General features: G+C 37.4%; 2 protein-coding genes across 3 annotated transcripts in view; both read right to left on the reverse strand.

Moving 5' to 3' along the window:
- LOC109056505 (storkhead-box protein 2-like) overlaps nt 1-21844 on the reverse strand; it is a 44261-nt gene extending 22417 nt beyond the window's left edge. The window contains exon 1 of one of the 2 annotated variants that reach the window (XM_042758836.1): nt 20829-21844. In XM_042758836.1, the coding sequence (XP_042614770.1) occupies nt 20829-21150 (322 nt within the window). In that variant the 5' untranslated portion in view covers nt 21151-21844. Of the gene's footprint in view, nt 1-3993; nt 5400-20828 lie in introns of those variants that run through there. The other variant, XM_042758845.1, reaches the window with a different exon arrangement.
- Nucleotides 21845-24830: 2986 nt separating this feature from the next.
- Nucleotides 24831-27006, reverse strand: LOC109056473 (inhibitor of growth protein 2-like). Its single transcript, XM_042758855.1, has 2 exons — nt 26862-27006; nt 24831-26111 (listed from the first exon to the last, which is right to left on the reverse strand). Exons 1-2 carry the CDS (start codon nt 26995-26997, stop codon nt 25411-25413), a joined length of 837 nt encoding a protein of 278 aa, XP_042614789.1. The 5' UTR covers nt 26998-27006; the 3' UTR covers nt 24831-25410.
- Nucleotides 27007-27600: the final 594 nt, after the last annotated feature.

Here is a 27600-nt window from a genome sequence, read left to right on the forward strand (position 1 = left end):
AGGCAGTCTTTTGGACAACGTCAGCCAATATCCATACAGCTACTTGGGCACTGATTTACAAACTTGTATTCAGTGTGTTTCAATTTGGTATGTACCACCCATTTTTCCCCATCCAATCAATTCCTTAATGGATAAAACACAAACTTATTCTTTCATGGAATATCTTGTCCCTTGGAAATTTAATGGGTTGCGAAAAACCAATGTAAAATTCACATTGATTTTAAAGATAAAACTTCTTACTGGGACCATCTTCTTTTTAGTAGAAATTAATTCCAGAAGATGTTGGTTTTGCTTTTAGCACAGGATTCTGCAAAATGTTCCAAAGACACATACAATAACTACGATATACACTACCATTAAAAACTTTGAGGTCTGTAAGATTTTATTTTATTTTTTTAAGAAATTAATACTTTTATTCAACAAGGACATATTCAATCAAAAGTGACAGTTAAGACTTTTACATTGTTACAAAAAAGTGTATTTCAAATAAATGCTGTTTCCATTTATCAAAGAATCCTGGAAAAAATATTTCCACAAAAACACATTGAATGGTAGTGCATCTTCATACCCAATTAACAATGTTAAAAAAACTACATGTAAGAAAACTTTTATAGCACTTACAAATTGATGGCATAGATTTATAATATTTATAATTAATTTTAATGCATTTGTGTTCCACTGGGGCATATGAGTATTGGTCCAACAGACAGCTGGCTTCACTTATAATAGCATAGGCCCCTGAGGTTAGTCAAGGATAGGTCTGTATATCTCGATTAGCCTGTGCTAATAGGTAAAGGTAGCATCATTTTAAGGACAATCTTGACACCCACTGTACACCCAACAGTAAAGCTGGTTGGTAAAATAAAACCCTCCTGAAAAGGAAGCAAGGAAACAATTTAAGGAACAAATACATATATTTCATCTATACTAAATATGACATGCTGCTGTAGCTGTGTTAGCAGCAGCATGAGATTTAACAGCTATGGAAGAGGATAGGTTTTTAGCAAATAAGGACTTGCATTTCCAGATTATCAATTAATAATGACTTATTTTGGTGAGGTGTTCCTGCACAATACTAAGTTATGACTTCCAAACCCTTTTACCACAGTGCATGATTTGTAAACTAATACATTTTGACATTTGCATCACATATCCAGATCCACATACATGGCTTTTCTCATGTAGTAAACTTGCTTGGTAGCTCACCTGGTACAGCATAGCTACAATTGTATGGTTACTTCAGAAAGTGCATTTTATCTTGTATATATATATTTTTTAATCTTATTGCTATCGGTTAACACAACAGAGAATTTACCTTTTAGTTCCACTCCAGACATTTCATTTGCAAATTACCTCAATATGTACAATAACCAGTGTAACGAAACATTGCCAGATACATATTCATCTGTTTCAGATCAAACTAACACACTTTTATCACCATTCACTGGACATTTCACTTTAAGGTGTTGTATAACATGCAAAAAGTAACATAATATCAATATTGCAAAATGCCACAGGCACTATTTCCAATGAGCCTGGGCTGTAAATTTTGGTCTGTTTCTCAAGCACTTTTCTCACTTGTTTGTCTTTTCACACTGTTTCTCACTTGACATATGATTCCTTTTTTGCTTTAATAGTGGGGGGGGGGATACTTAAATGAAAACAATTTTCACTATTCCTCTAAAGAATAGTGGGACAGATAGAAAAACATCAACTTCTAAAACACTTAGCTGTAAAAGCTAAAAAGAAATTGGCATGATAAAATAGTGAGACTTGAAAAAAGTGATAGTTCAAGTGTAGACACTTTTATCTGGCTTGGAGTACAGACAATGTAAACTTCACCTGGTTAACACTAGCCAAATTTGTGGCACATTCCATGGGGTACAAAATAAGGTCTGATGCTCAATGGGGTGGGGGGGTTACATTATTGTTGCTCCTCTGTGCCCCGCCTTTCTGAAACGCGTAATACTTATGGATTATAATGACATACTGTCTTTTAAAGTGTTGCGTTGTGTATCGTGCTGCGTAAACATAAAACCATTGACGTCAATGGTCAAATGAACAAAACGTCCGCAATTGTGACCAGAGAAACGACAAACAACAAGCGCTACTCTACACTGCTCAGAACTTGTGTTTTAATCATCAGTGGCAAATTCTTTAAGTATGAAAACGTACTTCCAGACTGTGAGTCAGAAGCGCCAAACTGTCCTTGCAAAGTTGGAATTGTCCCACTTTATAGAAACAGACACCAGCATTGTAGGCTACTCTCCCAGGAAACAGTCCTTGTCCTCCATAAATGCGCTGCACACATCTGAATATTTGGGTTGAACTGTTCTGGAACAGTGTTGTAAATACTGTACAACTTAACCAATGATTTATAGTTGTGTCATCTTTTGGAAGGCCAAACAAAGTAGTTTCGCTTTCACAACGAAACACACAGCGTCTCCACAACCTGGAGGTGGCAGCTACAGCAAGAATAAAAGTTACATCTTCTTTCTTTGCGTGAACATTTGGGCAGCGTTATGCAAATCTTCCCACATCGTGATGTAGACATGTGTGCGTGTTAGAATGAGCCGTTTTAGGTAGGCATGGCTAACTCAACTTTTATAAAGAATATCTCTTTGGATTTGAGACTTTAGTCTTTGCAACTTTACAGATCTTCTTTATGCACCAAGAGCTTGAAACACTCCAAAGGGAAAGGAAAAATTGAAATCACATCATATGACCCCTTAAATTTCTCAATACCTAGAGACAACATTTGTTTGATCGTCACTAGCTTAGGCAAAAGGGATGTATTCTTAAATTTGATGGATGCTGCGACTACAATTTGTGGAAATTTACTTGTCTTCAGGCCATGTTGCAGAAAGAGTTGACTGCAATTTGTTAAAAAACTGAAAAATATATTTAGTACAATAAACTGAATATCAATTCAACATAAGTAAAATGAATTTTTCATTTTAATTGATGGATAAAGCCTAGTTAGTCAAGACCTTTAGGGTGGGACAGGCTTAGTTAATTTTCACAACAAAACATGTTCACAAAAATGTTATAGGACATGAAGATGTAGTATCCAATTTTGTGAGTTCACTGATATGCTTAAAACTAAGAGAACTTACAGATTTTCTCCTTTTCACAGTCTCTGTGCTAACTTTGCACCCAGCTGCTCACACCTCATGACACACACACACACACACACACGACCATGCAACATGCAAGCAGATAAATTGCTTTTGACATATCTGTAGAATCACCAAACTAAAAGGACTGGCAACTTTTTTTACCCAAACACAGATCAAAAATACACTTTTGAAAACTGAGGTGGTGTCACCTTGCCATTTCAATATTAAGCTCCTCTACAGGCCTGACCAGCTCTCCAGCTGAATATTACGGACAATAACAGAACACTCACAACCAAAATAAAGAAAAGTAGCCATGAAACCTAAGGCCATTTCAGAATCTCTCTCACTACACATCCACAACTGGGAAACCAGCTACCAGAATTGTTATTCGTGATGCTAAATACTAATAGTAAAAAAAAAAAAAAACTTGCTGGGACCAAAATGGTGGATGCATGATGCTTGATTGCATACTTTGCTTTGCTTGTGCTGTTGCGACTGCTTCACAACTATAACATGCCAAAAGCCCCTGTCTATCAGCATATCAACCTCACATAGCCATTTAAACAAAACATGCTGATGATGGAGAAAGACAGGTTACTAATTCACTAGGCTAACAAACATTTAAAGTAGGGTTCCTCAAATCTGGTCCACAAGGTCCACAACCCCTGCAGAGTTTAGATCCAACCCAAATCAGAGACACCTGAGCAAGTTAATCAAGGTCTTGAGAGTTACTAGAAAATTACAGGTAGGTGAGGTAGGTTTGATCAGAGTTTGATCTTAATTCTGTAGGGTAGTGGTCCTTCAGGAACAGATGTGTGGAACCCTGATGTACAGCCTCTGGTTCAAGGTGAATCAGATGTCCTGAGGGACCCACCTGGTGTCATGTAGCCCCGCGGAGAAGGGGAGATGTGGGTCGGAGGAGGGGGCGGTGGAAAGTGCTTATGGTGGTGGTAGTCCTTCTCAGTGCGAGAGCGGATGCGCTCCAAGGCCCGCTCCGACAGATCCGAGCTGGGCCAGGGCCGCCTGAGGTTGGTGCTGCGGGTCTTCTTCATGCCGGCAGGTTACCCGTGGAGGAGGGAAGGGGGAGAGAGGGAAGGGGGTAAGGGGAGGGAGGGAGGGGGTAGGGAGTAACCTGAGGTTCAGTCCCTCCCCCACATTGGCAGGGGACACCCCAGTCCAGGTATCAGGCAAGAGTCATGGTAAGGGCGCTCTCGCACATGCACACGTGCGTACACATATACACACATACGCGCACGTACGCACACGAACCGGGGGTGACACGTGGTGGCACAGGCAGGCGTGCTCAGTGACAGGCAGGCTGGCTGGAGGTGGGCGTGGGAGCACTGGGCTGGGCTGTCCTTTGAGGCATCACCCTTGGCTGGAACAAATCCCACCGACCCCCTGCCAAACATCCGGATTCATGTGCCACGAAGGGCACATTATGTCACCAGGCACTGCAGGGATGGGAGAAGAGGGAGACGGCGGGGTGGGAATGGGGCGAGAAGAACGAGGCAATTCCGGACAGTGCGTGCGAACCAACAAACACACATATGAGTTTAAGCAAGGTGCATTGCGATGAAAGGATGGAGCAGTGAAGGAAGATAGAGGAGGGAGGGAGGAAGGATAGGGTATTGTGGAGGGAGGGAGGGAGGGAGGGAGAGAGAGAGGCCTGCCTGTCCAACAATAGCCCAATTCAGCACAGCGGCGGCAGCCCCTTGGACAAGTCCGCTGGAAAAACAAAAGGCCTGCCAGGGAAAGAGAAAATGCAAAGGGGGAGGGAAAAATAGAAGAAAGGAGAGAACGGCCTCTGAGGTGACCTCGAAGCTTTGGTGATCTCAGTCCGTAGACAAGCCCGTGTCTCTGCCACTATCCTCCGTCGAAAACGACGCCACGCACAAGGGGAGGGCAAAAAAACCGCGACAAGGGGGAAGGTGGAAAAAATGGAAACTGCAGATGCGGAAGAAAGGTCCTCCTCTTTTGTTCCGTAATTCCACAGTGAAGGAGGACAGCGGCTGTGAGGCTACACGCTCATTCACGCGACTACATCTCGTCTCCGAGGCTCCCACCTCTTTCAATGCTGATGCCGTCTCTGCTGCTGCTGCTAACACTGCTGCTGCCAGCACCTTATGAAAGGGGTGTGTGTGTGAGTGTGTGAGTGTATGTGTGAGTGAGGGGGGAGGCAGGAGAGCAGCAGAGCAAGCGATCGAGTGTGTGAGCGCGCAGCTGAGGCTGTACGTGAGCGTGCGTGTTTCGGAGTGCGATTGAGAGCAGGTTAGCGTGGATGTAAAAAAAAAAAAAAAAGATGGGGGAAAAAGAAATAATAGCAGGGTTCATAAAGGAAATCAAAGACTGAATAGAAAATACATGCAGACCATTGCAGGTTTCCTAGGTATAACATGTAATAAAAAAAGATGTTAAAAACAAGTGCGCATCTTCTCCATCTTCCCCATGACCTGCTTTAGTTCTACGCTAATTGTACAAGAGTATTTTTCCTATTCAACACTCATTTTATCTTTTAGCATTCATTAGCAAATTCAAAGCCAAAGCATAATAATTACAGAAAAGAGAGAAATTTGTATTTTTCTCATTTGTGACTGAATAAAGAAATAAATTGAAAATCTCATCCACTACTTTCATCAGCACACATTTTTATTTATTTAGACATTAAAGGGATGCTTTACCCAAAATGTATAAACTAAAATTATAACTATAACCTATAAACAATTGCTACTGGCCAATTTTCCTAAGTGCATTCACTTGATGCAAATGAATGTTATGACGTGAGATCTAAGCGTGTGGTGAAAGTGCCAGTCCTCTGTGCTTACATCAAACTTCATAAGGTGCTGACATTCAGAGCAAGACACTTGGCAGGAAATGATATTATAGATTTTAACAATTTTAAAATATTTTTCCTACACATACCTATCGTTTCACTTCAGAAGACATCGATTCATCTGGGGTTGTATGGATCGTCATATTAATTTTGAGTGATTTTTAAAGCTTTAGCTTTGAGGGACCCATCTACTTTAATTATATGGACTCACAGAGATGGATTATTTTTCTAAAAACCTCCATTTGTGTTCCACAGAAGAACAAAAGTCATTCACACATAAGAAAGCATGAGGGTGAGCAAATGATGAGAGACTTTTTTATTGTTGGGCTGAGTATCCCTTAAAATACAGAACAGCTAAAAAAATCCTTGCTCAATATATTACGTGAATTATGACACACTCAATAAATGTATTGTACTTAATATAATAATCTTGAAATCATGAAGGCTCACATAAGATGAAGATTCTAGTCGGATCAGTAGTCTAATAAAATAAAGGTAACACATAGTGTCCTTGTTACATTACATATACTTGTTACATTATATATAATCATAGCTGAGTGTGATAGTTCATTATTTCACTGGCATAACCATAAACTGAGCAGTTATGTAGTTTCTTGTCAAAATAGTCGATATCCAAAAATTTAGAATAAGATCCCAATAATAACTTATCTGAATGAAGAGGCCCCATGATAGCAGCAGGGACCATGTATGGGAGATGTAGTTTCTTTGTTGATTTAAACCACATCAAGGAGGAGGAGGTGGAGGTTAGAGGCCAACTAGGCATGACAAAACACCAATGCCTTCCTTTCAAGTTGCTCCCACCCCCTCTACAATTAAAATGAGAGTGAATGTGACCACAGCACAAACTCCCTGCAAGAAAGCGTTACAGAGGCTAAAGGCTAACAACAAGCAAGAGGGGGTGTGACACAACGTGCTGTGAACATGACCTCTGTGAGTCAGCTTTAAATGTTGGAGAAACTTATTTTCCAATAAAAGGTAAAACTTCATAGTAGAAAGTAAAACTCTTTATACCTTCACACCTACCCAAATGTAAATGTCACAAACACATAATGTGCTTTGTTGTAGTAATATAATGTAAAATATAAAAACCCACAATAAGCTCTTTGCTAACAACGAATAAATGGAGAAACTCTGCAAATGCCACAGACCCTATGCTGTATATGTCACAATAAAATCCATGAATCTCATATAATGGAGAAAGCCATTTTGGTTTTTCTGAACTTGTGCATATATTAACTGCTACAAACACACACATATGAACAGTATACAGATACATGTATTTAAGTATGGATAATGGCTAATGTCTCTAATGACAGATGATCAGTTCTGATCATTCTGCAATGAGTATAATCCTAACATACCCTCTAGTGGTACAACAGTGCTACTATGAGTCCTGGTTACAAAACATGAAACAAGTCACAACATGAAAATTGATTAACTTCAAATGTACAAACACATGACATGACAAGTATTACTAGTCAGATTGGTTATGTGTTTTGTTTACCTACGCAATCGTTCAAATGTTTGGAGTCAGTAAGTTTTTGAAAGATGTCTCTTATGCTCACCATTGTTGCATTTGTTTTAATAAAAATAGAGGAAAAAACAGTTATAATGTGAAATATTACTAAAATAACTGCTTTCTATTTTTAAAAATGACAGCCATTACTCCAGGCTTCAGTGTCTGATGCTCCTAGAAAGTCTAATGAGTAAAATATCTCTGAAGTATATTCCCATTCATATTTAAAAAAAAAAAAAATTAGCCTGAATTATTACAAATCTGCCTGAAAGAAGATGAGTGTCTATATCATCCTAATGCATGCTGAGGAGGAGAGCTTGAGTGGCCAAAGACTCTCCAAGGATCACAGCTGGAGAACTGCAGAGATTAGTTGAGTCTTGGGGTCAGAAAGCCTAAAAAAAAAATAATAATAATAAATAAATCAAAGAGCCCCTACAGCACCACATGTTGTTCGGGAGGGTTTCAAGAAAAACACTTTTCACTCATCCAAAAACAAACTCCAGCAAATTCAGTTGTCAGATATGATGGGGCTGGCTTCTATGGTCAGATTAAACTAAAAAAAATAAATAAAAAGAGAGCTTTTTGGCAGGGATAAAAAGTACCCCATGGCCACGGTTAAATATACAGCTGGATCTTTTGTGTTGTGATCCTGTTTTTCTGCCGGAGGTCCTGGACATCTTGTTCAGATAAACACAAAAATAGACTGTCTCTGTTAGAAATCGTATAATAGGCCGTGGTTGGATCTTCCATCAGGACAATGATCCAAAACAAACATCAAAATCAACACAAAAATGTCTCATTGAGCACAAAATGAAGCTTCTGCTGTGTCCATCCCAGTTCCCTGACCTGAACCCTATAGAAAATGAGTGGGGTGAACTGAAGAGAAAAAACAACAACATGGAGCTGGAAATCTGAAGGATCTGCAGTGTTTATGTATGAAGGAATGATCTCTGATCTTGTCAGGTATTCTCCAAACTCATCAGGCATTACTGGAGAAAACTCAGAGCTGTTATCTTGAAAAAAGGACGTTGCAATAACTGAGTGCCAATATTTGTGGCTAAAGTAAACTAGAGTAAAACATTTATTTCATAATAAGATTTCCCCCCCACTTTCCATTGTTTTACTTCAAGGATAGGTTAGAATTTTTTAATGAAAGATCAAAAGGATAAACGATGCAGTTTATTTTCACAGCCACCTTTGCTCATATTTACCAAGGCTACAAATATTAGTGGTGGGCACTGTAATGCTGCTTAATATTTTTATGCAACTTGTGATAAAAAACAAAAACAAAAAAAAAAACAGTTTGACACAAATCTTACTAACCTTAAAGTTTTGAATACTGAGGTATACATCACATTAAACATTTCTCTTGAATAATCATATAACCATCATCAGTTCCATTATACATCATTACACCTTTCATATTTTTAGTACTCTGATTAGGCCCATAACCATACAATTTATATATATATATATATTTAGTATTATTGTCAGTGTGTCTGGGCAATGCAATGTAACTAGCCCTCTATGTCAACAAAACTGTAAAAATGCACAAAATACTCCACAAGTGCATCAGAAACTATGAGAGTGGCTCTAAATTCTTCTCTACCTTTATTCACTGTGGCCAGCAGGTTCTGCTCAAGCACATTTAAAGAGAGAGGCCCTGTGCTATAACCTCTTCCTCACACTGTCCTATCACCGTCTGCCTGCTCATCAGCTGAAATCACTAACTATTCCGCTTGGCTGTGGATTGGAGGATGGGAGATTGGATTAGAGAGAGAGGGTGACAAAAAAAAAGAGTGAAGTTAGATGGGAGGGGGAAAGGCAAAGCCGCTCTGGTTCATTCATACAAAAAGGAAGGGGGTAAAAAAAACACCAGCCATCTTATTTCTGAGCCGCAACAGCAGCCGTAACCATGGCGACGTTGCTTGATGAGCTCATAGGCTCTGCAGTAGGACATCTCTAAAAGGTGAATGGTGGAGATGCCACTGAAAATATGGAGAGGGATTAAGGAGGCTTATTATGCTTTTTAGGAAAAACAATAATAAAAATGAAATTATTATTATTATTACTGTTGATGTTGTTATTACCAAGAAACGAACTAATATCTATCTATCTATCTATCTATCTATGAATGAATGAGGCATTTATATAGCGTTTTGTGCATAACTGTACACCCAAAGCGCTTTACAATCACATGATGGGGTCACTCCTCAACCACCACCAGTGTGCAGCATCCACCTGGATGATGCGACGGCAGCCACAGTACAACGACGCCAGTGCACACACCACACACCAGCTATAGGTGGAGAGGAGTGAGAGACAGAGGGGGATTATTAGGAGGCCATGATTGACAAGGGCCAGTGGAGGGAATTGGGCCAGGACACCGGGGTAACACCTACTCTTTACGAGAAGTGCCATGGGGTTTTTAGTGACCACAGAGAGTCAGGACCTTGGTTTAACGTCTCATCTGTGGCAAAGCAATTAGAGTAATTGTTAATAATCAAAATGTTACTTTTATTTTTACAAATTTTACAAAACCTCTGTTTAATATATACTGACATATTTATTTTGTCACTCACAAGACAAACTTCTTGATTTACATTAACACTACCAGAAGGATGGATGCAGATTAAAATTATACTCCATGCCTCTAGATGGCAGCAATGCATCAGATTTTCTTTGAAAAGTTGTGCTTTATTGTTCTTGGTCAATAAATTAAGCCTCATATGAACATGATGAGTTAGAGTCCAGATAAATTCACATAGACAACTTAACATGAAATAATGTTTTTGGTTGTTAGTTTTTTGGATCTCTACTTTTATGAATTACTACACTCCTAAATAAAATGGATCTAAACAGTACCAGAAAACAATTCTTTGGCGTGTACCAATAGCAGAACCCTTTTCAGTGTTGAGCAGAACCCTTGTTATAAGGTTCCAGAAAGAACCATGATTTGAAAGTGCTATATACCTTAATGGTGTTATAAATGTATTTTTTAATAATAGTTTACTTTCATTAATATTAGAATTATTCAAATTATTTTGGTAAATTATTTATTAATATTGTTTTTTATCCCTCTATCTGCCTGGTCTTACAAGATCTTACAGGCCTCCATGTCTGTTGCAGCACTGAAAATAAGTCTGAGAAACCCATTTTATCCTCACAAGGGTTTGGGAAACAGACAGGAAAAAAAAGTACAAATAAATACTAAGTACAAATAATGTTAGATAATATTTGTACTTTATTTTATATAGCTATCTGGATCTCCGTGTTCTAGTAGTAGTAGGGGAACAAACATCAAGTAAATGTTTTTGCTTTGTGCAACTATAATATGCAACTAATTTTGAACAAAATATGCAGTCAAATTGACCCATAATAAAAGGTGTAACTTTTTTAGCACAACAGGAGTTTAGAATTTCTCATAGTTTACCATTTTAGACAAGCTACAAAAGAGGCTTTCTGTTTTTACATGAATGTGTTGTTGTTGTTGTTGTTAATCTTTGGCAAATTGCATGAAAATCAATTAAAAAGTAGTTCCTGGATTTCAACACAACAGGAGGGTATAAGGTTGCATAACTTTTGACAACTGACAAAAGTCATAATATTCTCATGTAAATTTATGCTTTTCTCATGTCTCATGTAAATTTATGCTTTCCTAAAATTATTTTCAATTAATATACATTAATTACAATAAAAATTGACTTGTGTACAGTTTTCTAAGTTATGCGGCATGTTTCAATCTATGGTAGGTCTAAATCAAAGGATTGAGCATGATAAAAAAATATATAAAAAAGGAGGAATAAAATATTTACAGCCCAAAACTAATATTCTAAAACTCCACTATAGACAGACAAGACCACATTTTTTTTTCTTTTGTCATGTGTGACACTATTGTGCAGACATTTTCACAAAACCTCTCTAATCCAAACTGAAATTCCCTTAACAAAGAGTGACCTCGACAGTAGAGTTTTAAACAGGCCTGAAAGGAAACGCACAAATATCTTCCCTCCATTTAAATAGGGAAAAAAAGAACAAGCCTTGATTATGTGTACAAAAAAAGGGATCCAGACACTGGGAAAAAAAGAAGGTACAAGCTTTGATGGAGCTTTTTTCAAGCTATGAAACTTTCCAAAGGGTAAAAAATGAAGGCTAACTGAAGAAATATTTAGGGGTTTTTAATAAATGCCCTTCAGATTCAACACAGAAATCTACACCAACAGCCTAATGCTAAATAAGAGAAACTCCTCGTATTACAAATATTTAACATTCAGATATTCAGAGTAAGCAGATCTTTATACACTTTTATACATCATCTCAAATGTGAATGACAAACTTGTTTTGTTATTTTTCACTGAATTGGTGCTTATTCGCTTTGGTTATTTCATACCACAGGTTTCAAAATGAAGTTCATAATGTTAACAAATAAAAGACTATTAATAAAAGAAAATGTACATGTCATGATCAGAGTTATTTGAGAGTTACTCAGGATAGTGTGGTGGGAAAATAAATCCTCAGATGATAAACACATTTACCTGTGATAAAAATCATGATAAATATGAAAGCTTAATCTATAATTTTAAAAATAAACAAAAAATACAAAATAAAAGTGAACACACAGTTTTTCTCATCAGTTTGGTATTTTCAGCCACTGAAGATCTCTCGTCTATCCAACTACTTGTTTGCATCAAAATATTATGAGCACATGAACATTTCTGATAAACCATCAATAATCAGACCATTAATAAACTATACTTAACCAGCACTTCTCGCCATCAATGATGCATCCATGATAAAAAAGGGAAAAACTTTTAAAAGTCTAGTTTAAAACACATATGCCAAATTCTTAAAAATGTACTCTTTGTAGTTGTTAGTTTCACATGGTTTTGAAAATCTTTTCTTAAAGTTACTTGAAAGTTGTTTATTTGTAAATGTTTGCAATTAAATAAAAATGCCATGTGGTGTAAAACCATCAAGTCACAAGTTTTTAAATGTATTTTTCAAGGTTAAAACTATGTGTTCTTGTGCACAAAATTGTAAAATTATAGTTCACACAAAAATAAAAATTACCCCATGATTTACTCACCTTCAAGCCATCCTAGGCCTTTCTTCTTTCAGATGAATACAATCCTCTTCCAAGCTTTATAATGGCAGTGAATGGGTGTTGAGATTTTGAAGTCCAATAAAGTGCATCCGTCCATCACAAAAAGTACTCCACACGGCTCCAGGGGTTAATAAAGGCCTTCTGAAGTGAATCAACGCATATGTACAAGAAAAATATCCATATTTAAAACTTTATAAACTGTAATCTCTAGCTTCCGCTAACTGTTCTTGTGTACGCATGGACAACAGTTACCGGAAGCTAGAGACTATGGTTTATAAAGTTTTAAATATGGTTGTTTTTCTTACACAAACACATCGATTCACTTGAGAAAACTTTTATTAACCCCCGGAGAAATGTGGAGTATTTTTTTCATGATGGATGCACTTTAACAGACTTCAAAAGGATAATATAACTCTGACTGTGTTCATCTGAAAGAATGAAATCATATACATCTAGGATGGATTGAGGGTGAGTAAATCATGGGGTAATTTTCATTTTTGGGTGAACTATCCCTTTAAGTAGTAAAGCAGTTTTTTTCTATGTAATAAAATATTATGCCAAACTACTTATTCTTTAAACAAGGCTTTTATAAATCATATACTTTAAGAATAAAAAATGATAGAAAAGAGTGTCATTGACAATTATATAGAGAACCTATCGATCTAAATATATGTACTAACATCGTGATTAAGTCTGATAAAAAAAAAAAAGTGTCAGAAATTACTGTCATTGTCTATAACTCGGAAAATATATTTTTGTACACCACTCCATTAAAGCCTTAAGACTTTCCATTAATCAGAGGAACAAACTGACAGAAGAGTTGCTGACTTTTGTCTTTATCACAGTAATTTTCCCCTTTCAAAGCACTCTATAAATGTCAGAATAACTTTTCAAGTGGGAACATGCCAGGTTGTAGAATCTCCACAACCTGTCCTTCATTTAAGAGAACAGGTTTGACAATGGCACAGCTGTAAAAAGCCTTTACTTGTGAAACTAAATTCATTTTAAAAAAGCAAGAATGTAGCATTCAAAACAAAGACATTTAAATCATGAATGTGCTAAAAAAAAAAAAAAAAAAAAAAAAAAAAACTAGGCCTATAAAAAGACTAGCATAGTTATAATGTGTTGGCTAGAACTTTATATACCAAAAAGCACCAAAAAACCAAACTAAACAGGAAAATAATAAGACAACAATAATCAGAAGACTGATAAGACCATGCAAGAATGGCAGTTAGTGAGACAACACTCAGCAAGATTATACCAAGGTGACATGAGTGAAGCAGAAGAGAGAGAAGGGGAAGTGTAGGTGAGGCTCCAGGCTAAAGGAGAACACTGCTCCACAACAGATCACAGAGATCACTCACAGATCTCCTTACAGGCCAAAGATCAAAGCCACAGCTGGGCTTTCAACTGGAAAATTAATCAAAAGTATATTTGCCCAAAGAGGACACTCAGATATTGGCTGGCAGGCTAAATGCATAGTTAATGAGTGAAAACAGAACTTCACATTTTAAAACTTAATACTGTTTGGTTATTTTAGGACTACATACATTTCTCTGCATAAATTTATTTTGCCAACATAGTGTTGTCAACATCAAATTGTCAATTCAACAGTTGGATGAAAGTAGTAAGAGGGTATTTTTTTTCACTCTAATGTAATTTATAGTGTGACCTGTATAACTTGAATTAAATAAAAGTATATAAATATAAATATGAATATGATACTGTCAAAATGGAAGTCAACCACAGAAAAAGCTCTTAACATTATTTGAGATTTAAGCCCAAACAGTGCTTTTAAAGCCCAGGCAGGAGTGGTAGATTTACAATGAGGTGTTGAAAGTGAACCTGCACAGGCATCAGCGCCCCAAACACCACATCAGCCAAATATGCAGTTAGACACCACAAAGAGAACACAACTCAATATGACTTACTGCTGCCCTCTCTCACACAGACATGCACAAAATGATTTACTCTCTGTGGATGATCAGGTGTTATCAACACACCTGATGACACATCTAACAAACTTTAACCCCTCAAGCGAACTGGGGAACAAGGAGCAAGTGGAGGAACTGTAAAAAGCGATGACCTGCAATTATTACCCTAAAGAGCTATTTCTACCTGATTTAACCAATGAAATTTAGTTTTGCTGGCACAAATTAATGTCTTCAACACAAGCGGCAACCTCCCGCTCTCTCTCGTGAAGCCAACAAGAAAGTGACTAAAACTGCAATTCATCGACTGGCAGCTTGAGGCTGGCTGCAAAAGGGAGTCAATCACATAAACTCCCCATGTTAAAATGCCCAACTTTACAGCCTGGTTCAAAAAATTATTTTGGTCTGGATAGCTAATTTTGCCCTTCATGACAACTGTGAGGGGGGTACATTTTTTATAACTAATCTGTTTAAATTATATTAAGCCTTAAAGTTCTGCATAATTAAGGGAGTGGCCACTTGAGTGACAGGTGGATTGCCGCTGCTGACACTGCCGTCGCGCTAGGTGGGCGTGGCTTCAGCCACCAGATCCCGCCTTTTTGCTAATTTTCAATTATCCGGGAGAGACGTGCAGTGATGCGCTGCCAAGATGGCGACAGCCCGCTCCGCCCACTTTGCACTTCAAAAACGCTCTTCAGGAATCTACGGGTGACGTCACGGACACTACGTCCATGTTTTTATATAGTCTATGGTTCAACAATATAAAATAATTCAAGTAAATTCAAAATTAATACAAAAACCAAAAATGACAAAAATCACAATTAAATATTATAACCTCGATTATTAATTACAAATAACAAATTGCGATTATTAATTACGATTAACACAATTTACATTGAATGATGTTTATACCATTGTCTGATGCAACTGCATGCTGTATTTTTATATGAAAATAAGCAGAAAACACTCTAACTGTAAAACTTTAAGTGCTTTTTTATAGTATTAAGCCTCAAATGTCAACTATACATCAGATTGGTTTCTTCTTTAAATTATAAAAAAGTAAAAAATATTAATGGTATTATAATGTTATACTTAAACTAAAATTAAAATAATGGGAAAAACCTTTAAGATAACGTAGAAAGAAAAAACGCATCTTAAGCACACCAAATAACATAAGTGGACTTTGAACGATTAATTGCCGCTTTGAACGATTTCAACGTAATTGTGGCATTCATAATTGTAATCGCGATTAGAAATTCGATTAATTGTGCAGCCCTACTTCAAGTAATATAATACCTATAATACCCTAATATAATATTTTGACTTGAAAAAAGCCAATTAATTCTCATTGTTAAGACGCAACACTTTACAGGTAAATAAACATACTTTGTTTGTTTAGGTAGTTGCTGAAACTTAAAATATGGATGCACTGAACATCTAAAATGTAAGCAGTAACATGTATTTAAGTAAAATATTTATGATTCCTTTATATCATAAATATATTTTTATACTTGCATAGATATATTTTAGATCCCTTAGCCCTATCCACAAACCTAAATGTAACTACTTTTAAACAACATAAATAATGAAACAGGCAGAAGTGTGTACAATAACAATATTTTTAGTTACAATTGACCACTATATAGATATTTTTCACAAATCCACCTCCTTATCTTCTAAACCTAAATCTCTAAATCTGACCATTTTTAAAGAATATATATATACAGTATAAAGAAAAATTTAACAGGCAGGTAAGTGTATTCACAATAATATATTCCAAAATGGCAAAAAGCACTACCAAAGTAGTCCAAATGATGACATGCTGTATTCAAAGTACCGTCTGCTAGTATACAATAGTTTTGTGTGAGGTATGGAGTAAAAAATGTTAAATCTTATCCTAACCCACTCCGTGAGGGAACACATAGCTTTTTCAAATGCATCCGTGTTTTAGATTCTGTCAGTATTGTATGTTTTTTTTCTATGCAAATGTACATTTTATGTACATTTGGAGTAAAATAAATGCAAATACATGTGATCACATTGACCTCTATTAGCTCATTGTGTTTTTGGTTTCAGAACAAGCCATTATTGCAACCTAGCTATGAGTTCTCAAATATTACAGTATATTGTCGTTGTACAGTGATCTTCTTCAACTTGAAAGATCAAGTAAGGAAGAATTGATTTCTTATGATATGTGAAACATGAAGCATAAATCCATAAAAACATGACACTTGTGCTCCAACTGTCAAACACCTTTTGTCTGAAAAGGAAAGTTGACTACAACTGAGCCAGTCTGTCCACACATCCCCAAATGATGCTGATTTGCTGATCCATTGGCTATTTCCCTCCATTCTCTTCTGCACTCCTCCCTTTCCTCCTATTGAAGACAAGGCTTCTAGAGCTTGCCACAGAGTTCCCTTCCTGTCCCCCAGCCTTCCTTCCCATCTGCGTCAAAGCAGACCTGCCACCACCACAGTCCATGTGTACACACAACGTCCAGGGACACTGTACTATCACAGTCCTTGTACATTTCCTCCCTGTGACAAGCTGATCTATGGACAGACATCCATATTCCATTAACAGAGTACAGGCAGATGCTGAACATGGAACATGTTTAAAGAGGTATTCTCACTTTTCAGCAAAATGATTACTATTCTGCAAACGCCTTGAAGAATCTCCTCAAGAGTGTAGTTACCAATAAGGCTTTAAGTGTTTTTTTTTTTTTGTGAAATCTAAAACTAAAACATGGTCTCTGGGCGACCTCCAAGTAATACAAAGACATGAGAGGTAGCCATCCCAGTCTACCCAGAGTATAAATCTTCAGCACAATTCATCCAGACATCCAGAAGAAAATATGGGGCTTTGAGTTACACATCTTGAATTTCTAATAATTTTGAAGAAATTGCAGGTTATGTTTTTCACACTTTGTAAAAACGTTTCACATTTTGTTTATGTTGGAAAATTTCCAAAAGGCAAAGAAAAAGCATTATTATCATATAGCGCTACTCTCGTAAAAATTTCCTAAACTTTTTTTTTTTTTTTTATATCTTACTATTATGCAGCATTTTGACTGCATAAAATACATCTAAATATGTTTCAACTTTGAGTGTAAAAACAGCCAGGCTGTTTACTTCGAAAGCTTTGATATAACCTTGAGTCAAACTCCATGTCTGCAATTAAGTTTTACCAGACAAACTTCAAAGATTTGAGAAAAGGTTCCTCACTTAAGGCGAGTTAATGTCACCCTTAGCAGAAAAATCACTGAGCACAAACAACCTTCCCTCCACTCACACAAACAGTTATGAACTCTACTTGACACTACTTGTTTGTCATGCTTATGATAATCACACACCTGAGGGTCCTGTGATATGTCAAGACATTTTTAGCACTAATGGAAACTTTTTTAACTGTCTAGATGGCAGGGGTGATGTCTGGGTTATGCATCTAAAAAAAAAAACATTCTAAATTTGAGTCTTCATTTTTGTTTTTCCTGTTTTACTACATAGGAGGAAGAAAGAAAAAACTCAAGGAATAGAATATCTATAACCCTGCCAACAATTGGTTTCCTGAGATAAGTTATAAAGGGGTTGTATAAAGGGGATGCATTTATATAAACCTGCTGTGTACAAAACAAAAAACAAAACATGCTAACTTAATGGCCCAGAACCAAAATTGAACAAAGACAAACAGATTCTAAAATCTCATTTTGATCTTGCATTCTAGTTTATGTAACATATAATATAGGTAAATGAAAATGGGTGCATAAATGTATATGTGACATAATACATATGAGTGACCATACATCCTCTTTTTCCCGGACTTGCCTTGGTCAGGATTTCTGCCTAAAATGTACATTTTTTCTTGCTGAAAGTCATAGCATGCAGGCATTACATAATCTACCAATTTTGTCAAAACAGTCAAAGCAATGCAAATACACATGTGTGAGGACTGTAAAAATCACGTCAACACCAAAACCAAAACCTGGACATTTCAGGCAATTTTAAAATCCCAGCCAGGATATGGCCAAGAAAAAGAGGACGTATGGCCATCCAACACAAGCAAGATGCTTTATGTTCTATAATGATTAAATGACCTTTTCAAATATTTTTACAACAAAGTTTGTGACATGCTGAGGAAAACAAGAAAAAAATAAAAACTTTTAAAGTCACTATATTAAATGGTTAATGTCTATTTGGCTGTCCATCATGGATATCAATATAAGGGATGATAGGCAAAAATCAAATGATGATAACTGCTTAGAATGTTTACAACTTCCTACAAAAGATGCTGTCACAAAATCTAAAAATCGTGTTTGCATATATGAGCTGATGCTAAAGCAGTTAATGATGTACTGTATCAGTCATTTAATTTGCATGTTGATAAAAAATAAATAAATAAAGAGCTTTGTCAGATCATGAAATTAATAGGTACTGCAGACCACGAACTGACAAATAACCAGAAACTGAATGTTTCTTTTAAACTAATTTTAAAAAAAAAAGGCCAAATCACTGCAAACATTCAAAATGAAGAATCAATACTCATTTTATGAGTTGGAATATAGATCATCCCATTTAAGGCAAAAAGCCTAAAATCAAATCTGCAAATACTAGACATACTGTATCACCACATTCCAAAACAAATCATTCAGTACCAGGTAGTGGAATGAGAAGAATTTCCCTTTGAGCTGATAGTGCAGTAATATGTACAGGTTTGTTTTATGTTTGCATTATGTGTGACTGGAGGCCCATTTCTTCAAAGTCTCTCCCTTGAAAATATCCTTTGTTTACACAGCCTTGAACATGTACGGAGAGCCAAGACAACTACCACACCACGAAAGGAGACCATTTTATTTACATATTCTTGACAATATTCTTGACATTTAGACATTTTTAATATGTTGCTAAAGGTTATTATATTTTAAAGATTGTTATAAAACAAATTACAATTGAGTAAATCAATGTTTCCGGGCAGTTAAGGATAGAAGCTTTCCACAGAGATAAAGCACATCTGTGTACTTCATTTTTGTATGACGTATATTTCAGTGGAATGATTTAATTTTATACTTGGTTCTCCTTCAAGCAGACGTCAAGATTTATGGGAGTGTTAGAGCAAAGAATGGGTGAACCAGTCAGAATGGATGGTTTGAAAGTAATAGCAACAGTAGCCTTGTTTATGTTGTTTTCACAACAAGTAAATGTGTTTCTGCATGATACTGGGAAAGCATTTGATTTAATGTATCAAGTTGAGACGTTAACATTTAAGGACTTTATAGAACCTATAGTTTTACAATAAATCTGCAAATTCCTGTTGTCACATTCATTTGTCCAAAGTTGTCAGATTTAAAAAGGGAGTGTTTTTCCCCCCCTGGCCATGAAAATAATTGTAGAATACATACATCAATGTATACAACTGGCTCTATAGCATACTGGCATCTGCATGGCAACTTTACCACACGAAATGCAGCTTAGATATTTGAAAATTCCTAACAGTATGTGTCATTAAAACTTATATAATGCTGATAAGCCAACTTATTTCAGGTGTTAAAATCTGCTGGAATGCTACATGGTGACAAAGTTTATCCAAAGTGGCCTCATCAGCAATTAGCCAATAACAACTTAAACACAGAGCACAATAATCAACACAAAGCTCAAACAGCAGGCCACTAATATAATACTATATGAACATTATTAACAAACTGCAACACAAAACACTGCATGGTACAACACTTCACTTGATAGTTCACTCAAGGAAGTTTGGGACTGCGAAATCCCAATAAATTAACAAGTAATTTTTTACTTTTTACTTATTAAAACATATATCCCAACGTATAAATAATATAGGCTATATAGAAATAGGCCCTTAAAATATGCCTTGTTAAATTTTTTATTTTTGTAAATTACATTTTCATTTTTGTTTTTTGTTTTTTACTTCCAAAACACTTTTTACAGTAAAATCGTTTTCTCACATGGCAAGGTAACTCAACCCATTTTTAATTCAACACTTTTGCATTCTTTTTAAAATATCTACCTTAAAGATAATTTATTCAAACAGATCAACTTGACCTCATCAGAACCACATACTGAATTTTCTGCATTTTCAGTTTGCAAGTGCACCTTGCTGGCATCTTCAGTATGGAGAAGATTTTCACATTTCTTTCAAACCTCTGCACCCACACATCACCGTGTTAAAATAATTCACTGGCACTGGCGTTCGCCCACATTATTCCTCGAAAAACACTTGGCTGCTTCCTTCCCCACTGCTGTCCATCAAGGGTCCCTGTGTGATGCCATTTGGTCAGGCTTACCTATGCACTTGATCTCGAAGCCCCGCGGTGGTTTGAGGGCTCTCCGCGTCCATCCTTCCCTCAGGACCTCCAAATGATCCTCCTTGCCTTGAATGAGCAGAACATGTTCATCTATCCAGCCCAAGAAGAAGGTCTCCGATATGGCGTCCGTGACTTTCTTATTCCAGAAGTGCTGCATGTTCTCCGCTTTGAAGTCGGCGAATATCTCATAGCCGGTGTGATGGTGCTGAAGCTTCTCCGTGACCGCGGCTGCTTCCTCCACGCTGACCCGCGACAGCACTATGGCCAGGGAATGGGGCGCTATCTGAAGGAACTTCTCCATTCTGTGGCGCGTTTCACACACAGGCCACGGCGTGGATTGCGAGCCTGTCCGATGCTCCGCGGCACTCACACGGTGTTTTATTGCGCACCTTATTGAATTTCCAAAACGAACACATTGCACCGTATTTCAGTTTATGTCCAGGAGCCGAAGCGCTGCGCGTGACGGCGGAGGGTCCACCAGCATGATACGCGAAAGAGACGCCAATGTCATTTATTCATCAAACAAATAACGCTTACAACGTCGCGTTCCGTCCGGTGCGCCCATAGCCCGATGCCAGCGGTCCGGTGGGCAATATTAACCAGGCACTGCACTGATGGGCAAAACAGCTGTGCTGAATGATCAATGGGTCTGTCCGTATTAATAGATCTCAGCCTGCCTCTTTCCACACCTCTCCCGCGACATTCTGCGCATACGGCCGAGAGCAAGCGAGACCGATACCTCCATCATCGAGGCCTCTTGAGCGGTGGATTGATCGATCACTGCATTCATTAGTGATGTTTGTTGGCCATAAAGCGCAGGAGATGACTTCATCCCTTCTTATTTATGTCTTCATTAGTGCACTCCGTGAGTCCGTGGTTGCCTCCCAGTCGGTCTTGTACGCTATGGGGTGTTCATATAGACCGTACGCTTTCTGATGTCACACTCGCAACCGTTAACTCGTCTCGGAGGCGTCGGGATCTTGTCCCTGACGCCTTGCGCTAACTTCAACCTTCAGCTCAATATACTCGACGTGTAGACGGAGAGCGCGCGGATCGCCAGATGTTTTCCTGACTCCACCTACAGGCGGCCTTCAAAACATCGCGAGTATAGTGCACGAGCCTCGCAACAGGTGAACACGGGAAAAGCAGAGCGAGAGCTCACAGATTAGCGCAATGCATTTTAACACTTTTCACGAAAGGAAATGATAGGGTGGACTTAAAAGAGGCGATGAGAAGTCAGGCTATGTCTGTATCGTATGTTGTACTTTATTTAACCGGCTCATTCCTTGTATCCGGTGCCTTTCTTGATGCAAGCTATGTCATAATGTTCCATTTCAACCGAGTAAAATTATAATAGGCTGATTAAAAAGAGAAAATACCTTTTTTATTTTTATTACACACAATGCGTTGGGTCCAAAACAAAAGTATTATAGGCCTACCTATTATATGTTTAATAATTTATTAAGAAAGTTTTTTTTTTTGTCCACTCTTATTGTCCCTAAGTTATTAATCAGTTGTTTAATAATATCATGGTTAAATGTATATCCCTGAAAGTCACGCATGTAGGCCTGCAGCATGCATCTTAACAGTAAACAAAGAAATCTACAGAGAAATCATGAGACATGGACACTTGTGTAGTGAAATATATACTTATTGTTTAAAAGGTTATCAAGAATATGTATCAAATAATATACAGAGGTATTCATAAATTCTATTAAGCTATATGTATTTGTCCATAACAGTACAGATATTTTGTTAGTTAGTATAGGTTTTAGGCCATTAAGCTTGATGTGTATTATTCATTTTTGTTTTTCAAAAGTTTTAAAGTTCAAAAAGTAATGAATTGTAAAATCTCCTCAACCACAACTATGGTAGTGGGGATATTAATTTTATTAACAGAGACATTAATTATCTTAGTCAACATAATTAATTAATTTTATAGATGAAAGGGGTAATTAAATTAAATGCTTCATAGAGAATTCAGAAAGTAAAAAAAACTGTGGAAGTTGTGTATTTCTTCGAGATTATCATTAGTTCCTCTTTTTTTTCTTTTTCTTTTTTTTTTTTGAGGTAGGCAGTGTGAGATTGTGGATTGTTATCTAAAAAGAATTTGGCCTTGTTTGCATTTGTGTGAGGTTTTTTTCTCTAAGGCCTTGATCAAATAACTTCTGTAGAGATAGCAAGGGCACCCAAGCTTTGGTGTCAGGTTTCAGTTCCGAAAGTTCCCAGAGTGTTTCCTCTTGTTTAGTGCTCTGAGTATCACTAGAAAGAACAAGAATGAACCTTTTAAAATCCTGACCCAGGGTTGCAATTGTTTGGATAAAAAGGTATTTCTTCACATGCTGCCTCAAACCCAGGTAACCACAGTATTGATGACAATGGACATGAATTGCATTTCACACTAGATACTTGAGCAGATACTTATTAACAGACAGCTAAATTCTTACATCATTTGAAATGTTAACTTAACAAATCCTGGGTTATAGAGTAATCCTGATTACTGCGTAACCCAGAATAAATATATATTAACAACTAATGATCAACATTTGCCATGCTTAACAGCCTAAAGTTTTGTAGTTTTACTCTATATATGCAGACTGCACTTTAAACCCTTTCCTTTTTTTTCAGAGAATGTGATTTCTTCCAGCAGACATTACTGTAAAACGAGCTGTAATTAAAACACTTTTTTGAACTTGAAAATGTTCAATTTGAGCTCTGAAGCAAAACCAGTTGAGAACCACTTGTGCTTTTATGGTGACATCTGCTGGCAAGCAAGACTTTTATTTATAGTGTCAAAGAACAGAATTGTATGATTTGATGTGGTCAATGCTACCATGTGTTTTCTGGGCAGTTTCATAACACAAGGGTGTGCTTCTAAATTCCAATTGGTTTGTGTATGTCTGACCACTGAATACGTCATTTATGCCATTTTTCATTCATAAATTGAATCAGGTCCCAACCATTCAAATATAGATATTTCTACCAACACCTCGTGATAAAGCTGTAAAGTATCACACAGTTAAGCTTTAAACTTACCTCAACACAGCAAAAACTTAGGAGTCGCAAGGACTTCTTGTTTATTTTTTAATGTTATTAATATTTTTATTATTATTGAGCTTTCACAGAATGAATTATAAATGGCACAAAGAATGAGAATCAGATTCTACTGGAAATTCTACTCTGTTCTTGCATAAGTCAAAATACTATTGTCTCTCATACACAAAAGCTTGGACACCCCTTCTCATTCTTTATTAGTACCATTTTCCACATTTAAGAATAGTACAAACAAAACAATGAAATAACGCAAATAAAATGTTAAATGAAAACTTCAGTCTTTTACAGGGCATCTGCAGCATTTTTAAGCTCAAATTTAAAACTTTTTAAGACCTGCACAAATAAAATTAATACCATACGATTGAGGTAGGGAAATGTCTATGGTAACATATTAAATGTCTATGGTAACAAATTTAACTGTAAAATGATTTTTTTTTTTTTAAAGTAAAAATTTTGATAAATACCGTTTTTATCAAAAACAAAAAGTTTTATAAAATGATAAACTTCACATTCAGCCTTTAAACCATTTATAAGAAAATGCGTCAAAAATGCATCCCTAAATTTGGGACCTCTTGAAATCATAATTAAGACTTTCTTGTACAAGTTAAGACTTTTTAACTAAATGTAAAGCTTTTTAGGGACCCGCAGAAACCCTGATTTTAGCTTCTTCAAATCATGTATGCTGCACACTTGGTGGATGCTTTTCCTTCACTATTCTATTAAAAAAAAAAAGTTTAAGAAAGAAAGAAAGGAAAAAAAAATTAGGTTTTGTAAAGAAATTTATGTATAGGCTCAATTTATACTAATAACAAGAACAAGCCTTTATATCCAAAGATTTTTAAAAGGAGAAAAATTCAGTCAAGTGTGTCCACACTTTTGCCTGGCAGTGTATATATATTATCCATGTGACACAACAACAAGCAGATTAGAGACGTAACAAGCACTGATTTATTTAAATAGATGAAACTTAAAGAATTTTTAACAAAAAAACAAAACATCACTCCAAAACAGTAACAAAGAAAATGAATTTGTTCTCTCACTGGAAGACATTTCAGAGGTGTGTTTTCATTTATATATTTTCTAAAATGTGAAACGAAAGAACAAGAAATGCTAATAAAAGGTGTTGACAATGTTCATCAAACCCTGTGCATTTTGATCACTTTCCCCTTTTTTTTTAACGCCACACATTACCCCGGACCGGGTGACCTCAAACATATATAAACTCTTGAGGTTTACTGAAATCAACCAATAAGAGGGGAAAAAAAGCTTAGAAAAGAACTCTACATTGTATTATTGACATTAATGGCAGTATCTTAAACATCTGTGTTTCCAGGGGTTAATTATGTCTGTTGGTCGTTTCCAAATGCAAAAGGAACAACAGCACCTGTTTGGAAACTTTTCAGCTAAGTGCATGAGGAGAACCTTTTAACATAAGTTAAACAAAAAGCGCCAATCCCCACACAGGCATATTTTCACTTAAACAATCTAGCACGTCTCCTGTAAGGCACTACCTGGACCGCCTATCCTTCTTGGCCCTATCTGCACTTTTTTCCATAGTCTTTTCACTGTCACCCCTGCATTTAGGGCAATACCATTTCCCCTTGGGCTTGTAGGTCAGTCCAACACAGGAAAAATGGAACCACTCAATAGGACATTGCTCATTGTCGCAGCCAATCATCTCCCCATAGGACACCTGTTCACAGAGGCAGTAGGTGGGCTCATTGGGGTCGATGGTGAACTCCACCGGCGATGCTTCTCGCTCTTGCTTGGCCTTGGAGCGCTTCTTCTTCTTAGCCGACTTGGACTTTTTCTCACGGGGCTGCGGCGGAGGCTCTTCGCCCAGGTCTTCCAGGGTTCCGTTGGAACAAGTGTCCCGGCTTTCGCTGTTGCGTTGACGCCTGGGTCGCCGTGCCGAAGAGCGTTCAGGCAAAACATTTGCGGAGGTGCTTGCAGGGTCGTGCCTTACCTTCTCCACCGGTCGCTCTGTGTCTCCCGGCTCCAAGAAACAAGGCGAGTGGGCCTCAATCTGACGCGAGCGGTTTTCCACCACCTCCATCATCTGTGTGACCACATGGATCTTCTCATCTCCCAGCTCCTGACTGCAGATGAGTGCCCGCTGCAACTGAATCTGCAGTCGCTTGCGATGCCCACTTTCAGTCTCCTTTTTGTACTTTTCATAGATCTCATCCACCTCCTCCATGACCACCTATTAGCACAAAAAAAAGAAAAAAAAATGAGGAGACAAAAACATACAACCAAAAAAAAAAAAAAAATAAAAAAACCTAGGGAGGCAGCTCTACATTTTACAAAGCCACATTTTAACATACTACAGTCGATTGTTTGCTGTTCGCAATGCATGCCAGGGTTGCTCTAGTGCTACCCCTGCCGCTGTGTAACAAAAACATACGAGCAGCCTACCTGCCCAAGCGTGCATGCTCCTCGGTAGGTTCTCTTAAAAAAATTGAGGAACTAACAACGTGAATGAATCATTTTCGTTGCATATAAATCATTTTGCACGGTAACCTTCATTTGCGAACTGTTAAGTCAAACTCAAAGGCGTCGAGATCGAGCTGTGGATGTTTCGGCTACATGCGAACAAAACACACGCCGACTGAAAGCACCATTACGTCGATACTATGGCAACTAAAGCGATGCGTTAAAAGAGCACAGCCAAACAACAGTACAGAGTATGCACTAGTCAAAATGGCTGATCACTGATGATAGGATAGTGTTACTGGAACATGCACAGCTGAATATGCTAAAGACCAAATACAACTAAAACGTAACGGGCGTGGACAGCTTTGGAAGCACTGATGAATGTTTAATAAAAATGTGTTCTGTGTTATTGTGAGGGATTGAAACGAAGCCGGTCTACAGGGTGAAGTGCACACGATGTAAATGAACGTAAATATACATCATATCCGCGCTGGCACCTCTCACAAATGTTTCGCTTACCTTGATACTTGGTGTCGATCTCTCGTAACAACGAAACATTCCTCTGTATATCCAAAGGCAGCGACTCGACACATTCCAAATAATCCTCCACGTAGTTGACAAGCTGCGCTTTTTCCACGTTTGGATAATGCCCTAACATGATGATAGTAATGCATCAAGCAGCTATGCGCCTTTTCGAGGAGAATTGCAGCTTAAAAAGAGGTGCTTTTCACTCATAGGTTCCTTTAAAATATGATGTTAGTTGGCAACCTTGTTGGAGAGCCACTCTTTCCGGACAAATTCAGTCCAGTCTTCTCTGGCTACGAGAACTCCTTCAAACAAAACTATCTGATGTGCGCATGCGTAGGATCAACCCATAAAATGCCGCGTTTTGCATTTTCAGACGGTTTAGCAAATGGGGGCCGGCGTTGCTGAGATGTGGGCGGATCGCGGGATCAGCTGGGCGCGTCCAGAGTTCGTATGGACCCGGAGGTTCGATTCATTAAAAGCGAGATCGAACCATAAGACCACAGCATTAGACTGCAGCACCATGTTAGCTGTATATCGCTGATAATGAGATGAGGTAATGAAAAAAAAAACAATCAGTGTAATAGAGAGCTATAAATTAATAGGGCTAGGGGCCAAATTGCACTGATAGTGACAAAATGCCCCGAAACTCAAAGTTCGACTAAGAATTCTTTAAGAATACTTTGAGTTCTCAAAAGCTGACATTGAGCAACAGTATATAAATACAGACACATAA

This window comes from Cyprinus carpio, chromosome A1 (genome assembly GCF_018340385.1).
Source record: "Cyprinus carpio isolate SPL01 chromosome A1, ASM1834038v1, whole genome shotgun sequence".
Classification (NCBI taxonomy): Eukaryota; Metazoa; Chordata; class Actinopteri; order Cypriniformes; family Cyprinidae; genus Cyprinus; species Cyprinus carpio.